The sequence below is a fragment of the Theropithecus gelada genome, chromosome 7b, assembly GCF_003255815.1.
Source record: "Theropithecus gelada isolate Dixy chromosome 7b, Tgel_1.0, whole genome shotgun sequence".
Lineage (NCBI taxonomy): Eukaryota > Metazoa > Chordata > Mammalia > Primates > Cercopithecidae > Theropithecus > Theropithecus gelada.
In genome coordinates, this window is record NC_037675.1 from 1,089,556 (window position 1) to 1,095,353 (window position 5,798).

A 5,798-nucleotide genomic window follows, 5' to 3' on the forward strand; every position below is an offset into this window, starting at 1 on the left:
CAAATCAAAACCACAATGAGATACCATCTCACACCAGTTAGAATGGCAATCATTCAAAAGTCAGGAAACAACAGGTGCTGGAGAGGATGTGGAGAAATAGGAACACTTTTACACTGTTGGTGGGATTGTAAACTAGTTCAACCATTATGGAAAACGGTATGGCGATTCCTCAAGGATCTAGAACTAGATGTACCATATGACCCAGCCATCCCATTACTGGGTATATACCCAAAGGATTATAAATTATGCTGCTATAAAGACACATGCACACGTACGTTTATTGCGGCACTATTCACAATAGCAAAGACTTGGAATCAACCCAAATGTCCATCAGAGACAGATTGGATTAAGAAAATGTGGCACATATACACCATGGAATACTATGCAGCCATAAAAAAGGATGAGTTCGTGTCCTTTGTAGGGACATGGATGCAGCTGGAAACCATCATTCTTAGCAAACTATCACAAGAACAGAAAACCAAACACCGCATGTTCTCACTCATAGGTGGGAACTGAACAATGAGATCACTTGGACTCGGGAAGGGGAACATCACACACCGGGGCCTATCATGGGGAGGGGGGAGGGGGGAGGGATTGCACTGGGAGTTATACCTGATGTAAATGACGAGGTGATGGGTGCAGCACACCAACATGGCACAAGTATACATATGTAACAAACCTGCACGTTATGCACATGTACCCTACAACTTAAAGTATAATAATAATAAATAAATTAAAAAAAAAAAAAAGAAAAGAAAACCTCAACCAAAGCCTCACACGTTATACAAAAATTAACTCAAAATGAGTCATAGAGTTAAATGTAAAAAGTAAAACTAAAACTTTTAGAAAAAAATGAGAGACAATCTTTAGGACCCAGAGCTAGGCAAAGAGTTCTTCAACTTGACTCTAAAATCAAGATCCATAAAAAGAAAAAATGATAAAGGAAACTTCAGCCAAATTAAAAATTTTGCTTACCTTGCTGGCTGGGAGTGGTGGCTCACACCTGTAATCCCAGCACTTTGGGAGGCCGAGGCGGGAGGATTACCTGAGGTCAGCAGTTCGAGACCAGCCTGGCCAAGATGGTGAAACCTCGTCTCTACTAAAAGAGACATAAAAATTAGCGGGGAGTGGTGGTGCACGTCTGTAGTCCCAGCTACTCAGGAGGCTGAGGCAAGAGAATTGTTTGAACCTGGGAGGTGGAGGTTGTAGTGAGCCAAGATTGCGTTACTGCACTTCTGCCTGGGCAACACGGCAAGACTCTGTCTCAAACAAAACAAAACAAAACAAAACAACAACAACAAAACTTTGCTCACTTTGAAAGACACTGTTAGAGGATATGAAGCCAAACTATAGATTGGGAGAAAATATTTGCAAAGCACATATGAGACAAAGGACTACTGTTTAGAATAGAAAAAACTCTCAAAACCGAGGAGTACAAGAAAAACAAAAAACAAAAAAAACACCACAATAAAATAATGGGAAATGATGTGAAAAGACTTTTCACCCAAGAGGACCTACAGATGACAAATCAGCACATGAAAAGATGCTCAAGGTAAACCAGCTGTTAGGAAAATGCAAATTAAAACCACAATGCCATATTAGTACACACCCAACAGAACTGCTAAAATGAAAATAGTGACAACACTAAACATGAAAACGTGGAGAAACTGGATCACTCACGCATTCATTGCTGGTGAGAATATAAAATGGTACAGTCCCTCTGGAAACAGTTTGGTAGTTTCTTTAAAAACTAAACGTACAACTACCATATGATCCAGAAACTGCACTCCTAGGCATTTATCCCAGAGAAATGAAAACTTATGTTCACACAAAAACCTACACATGAATGTTTATAGCAGCTTTACTCATAATGGCCCAAAAATGAAAAAAAAAAAAAAACAACAAAACAGATGTTGAATGGGTGAATGGTTAGACTGGGGTCTATCCAAACCATGGAATACTACTAAGCAACAGAAAGGAATCAACTACAGTATTAATGCATGCAATAACTTGGATAAGTCTCTAGAGAATTATGCTAAGTAAAACAAGTCAGTCCAAAAAATATTACATATATTTTGGTTCCATGTCTATAAGAACTGTTTTGATTCCATTTCTATAATACCCTTGAAATGACAAATTTGGAGATAAGATAAATGGTTGTCAAGGGTTAAAAAGGGTTTGAGGGTGGGAAGGAAGTAGCTGTGACAATATAAGGGCAACGTGAGGGAGCCTTGTGGCGATAGAAATGTTCTGTATATTGATGGCAAATGGCAAAGTCCTGGTTGAGGTATTGTACTACAGTTCTACAAGATGTTATCATGGATAGGAGGCAGTTACCAGGTAAAGGGCACCAGAGAACTCTCTGTATTACCTCTTACAACTGCAGGTGAATCTATAATTATCTCAAAATAAAAAGTTTCACTAAAAAAAACCAATTACATATAAAATCCACAAAGAGATTTAATCAGATTCGAACAGACTTACCCAAAGCCCCACCCATCTATTGCACTGGTAAACACCACATTTCCCTGTTCTGGAGAGAAGTAAAGCTAAGAATCATCTGTGTCCTCCAAGCCAGTGCTCCAGTCATATACTTGCTCTCCTTGTTCAGAATTTGGATTCACTTGGGATTCAGTCTCTCTCTCCGCTCTTTCTTCTGGGACTTTAGAAGTAAAAAGAGTTCCTGTGAGTGCATTAATCTAGGAGAGATGGTGAAACGGCAGAGTGTCATTCAGATACTTAGCATGCTCACGGCAGGAGAAACATTGTTTAACCCGTGTTAGGGCTTGAATCATCCGTCAGTTTGGGCTCATTAAGCACACAAGAATGGAGGTGACATTTACAATCAGTGAATAACTTACACGTATCCATTCTTCCTAAACTCAGCATAACTAAATTCTAAGGCTTTTGGAAGTTCATTTTGTGATTATTATTAGTTTAATGTAAATGTTAATGTCATACCCTTAATTTGTTTTTCAGCACTGAGGCCTACTATCACAAAGTACTCATGATTTCCAACCCCACAATCCTAGTTTGTAACCTTAGTCCACTGCCTTGCCCATTTCTCACATCAGTTGTCTGAAATGTTCACTACCCTCTTCGGGCCCTCTTCCCAACTCCTAATCCTCAACTACTTTCACTCCCAAATAGGCAGTAATCTTATGTCCTACCTCAGAAAGAAAATGGAACCTATTACTCATATTTCCTTCAAGTGCCCCACATTCCAATCTACAAGCTCACTTATGTCTGCAAATACCACTGACCTTTCTCCTGCCAGTGCAGGGCAGGAGTTACTTTACCTGTTCCTATTTCTACAGGGAATGATAGCCATTCATCATTCTTTTTCACTGTTCTACTTTTATCGTTTCCTGCCCTTAGCAAATAAATATACTCAAGTTGCTCTCATCAATGCTTTCCACTGTCTTGAGGAAGAAATTTCAAACTCCTATGCATGGCATACAACGTTCATCAACATCTGAATCCATAACCTTTTTCCCATCTCTTGTCACTGTTTAACATGATCTAATTAATCAGCTAAAAAACAATTTGCAGTTCCTTAAATGAAACATTGTACTGTGCTTTTTCTTGCCTTTATGACTTTGCCTGTCATATTCCTTCTCTTTTGAATGTCCTTTTCTTAACTGTCTACCTGGCAAACACCTACTTTACTTCCACCTCAAGGTTTCCATTGTACAACTTCTAACTCATTCTTCCCTCTTGACCCACACTGGGTTGGATGGCCCTCATCTATGCTGTCATATCACACCCAGGGCTTATCTCATTGTTCTCCAAGTATCTCTTTGTTTGTCTCCCCTACTATACTGTGAGCTCCTTGAAAATAGGGATTCTGACCTGTCCAACTTACATTCACAATCCCTAGTACACAATGGACATTTGATAATTCATTTATTCAACAAATATCTATGAAATATTTGCTGAATAAATAAATGAATGAATGCTTGGGTAAAATTTCCTCTAACAACAGGTAATAAAATACTATAGACAGGTAATAAAATCCTAATACTGCTTCATTTTGGAACCAAGATACAAAGTTTTAAACAAGAGAGCCTATTGTCCAAGCTTTATATGATGGGTGCTTCCAAGAGATGGAAGGGACTGAGAACATGCTTATTCTGTAGCCACTGTTGTAGAATAACACCAACATGTATGAATCTGAAGTGGAAAAGTTCACTTTTCTGCAGCAATGTCTCGAACCCAGCTCAGTAACTTCCTTACAACTCTTCTTCAAGGCTAAATTTTTTAAATACTAAAAATTAAAATAACTGTTCTAAAATACTCTTGAGGTGAGAATAGGCCTCTTGTGGGGTGAATTTCAGTTCCACTATCAAGCAATTTATCTTATTAATCACTAAAACTGTACAGATGTTTTCAAGCCAAGCTTGTCGCAGAACTGCCTGTGTCTAATAAAAACAGAAAGAAAAATGTAAAACTCATGATTTGAAATAATTAGAGCACATTAGAAAATCTTGATTAATAACCACTCTAGACTATTTCAGTCACACAAAGGCATTCAACAGGCATTCACAAAGTATGTATACAGCACAGTAGCAAAGAACTACAGACAAGAAATCATCATTGCCTTTATGCAACTGACAGATTAAGAAGGACAAATAAGGCTGGGCACGGTGGCTCACACCTGTGTCTCAGCACTCTGGGAAGCTGAGGCAAGTGGATCGCTTGAGGCTGGGAGTTCAAGACTAGCCTGTCCAACATGGTGAAATCTCGTCTCTACTAAAAATACAGAAATTAGCCAGGCATGGTGGCACATGCCTGTAATCCCAGTTACTGTGGAGGTTGAGGCATAAGAATCACTTGAACCCAGGAGGTGAAGGTTGCAGTAAGCCAAGATCGTGCCACCGTACTAAAGCCTGGGTGACAGAGCAAGACTCTGTTTCAAAACAAACAAAAACAAAGTATGTTAAATTAAAGTCATCATCTCTAAGATCCCTTCAGAACTCTGGTGATTTAACTCCATCACAGACTGGAACATTACCAAATGTGAAATATAAAACCAATGTTCTGATTGTCAGTGAAATGCCTAAAGTCGGTCAGTTCCTACTCTTTTCTCACCCTTAACCATTTAAGTATTTTCTCATCACAATCCATTACCTGTGGACAGACTCCTTCCACAGCATCTACCACAATGATGCATCCATCACAAATGCGAACAGCAGTTGATACTTCTGAGGAAAAGTCCACGTGTCCTGGAGAGTCTATCAGATTAATCATTACCTAAAATACAATTCATAAACACACATTTTCAGTTGTGCAGGTATACAATGCTCTTCCTCAGGCATTCTAGAATAAGAAAGCTAAAACCTTCTAAGAAAAAACTGAGCAAAGCTAAAGGAGTCAAAAACTCAGTCAAGAGCTACCATTCCAGCTTTTCTCACTGATGGGACTACTGATTCCAAATAGCATCTATATAAAATGTTAAAGGACTTTACTATTCTAATAGCTAACACTTAAGAGCTTAGAGGGGCCGGGCGCGGTGGCTCAAGCCTGTAATCCCAGCACTTTGGGAGGCCGAGACGGGCGGATCACGAGGTCAGGAGATCGAGACCATCCTGGCTAACACGGTGAAACCCCGTCTCTATTAAGAAATACAAAAAACTAGCCGGGCGAGGTGGCGGGCGCCTGTAGTCCCAGCTACTCGGGAGGCTGAGGCCGGAGAATGGCGTGAACCCGGGAGGCGGAGCTTGCAGTGAGCTGAGATCCGGCCACTGCACACCAGCCTGGGCGACAGAGCGAGACTCCGTCTCAAAAAAAAAAAAAAA

General features: G+C 39.9%; 1 protein-coding gene across 1 annotated transcript in view; it reads right to left on the reverse strand.

Moving 5' to 3' along the window:
• LOC112629132 (elongation factor-like GTPase 1) overlaps positions 1–5,798 on the reverse strand; it is a 124,463-nt gene that overhangs the window by 105,977 nt on the left and 12,688 nt on the right. Inside the window, 3 exon segments of the mRNA XM_025392621.1 lie at positions 2,485–2,699; positions 4,269–4,421; positions 5,131–5,253. Coding sequence (XP_025248406.1) covers positions 2,485–2,699; positions 4,269–4,421; positions 5,131–5,253 — 491 coding nt within the window.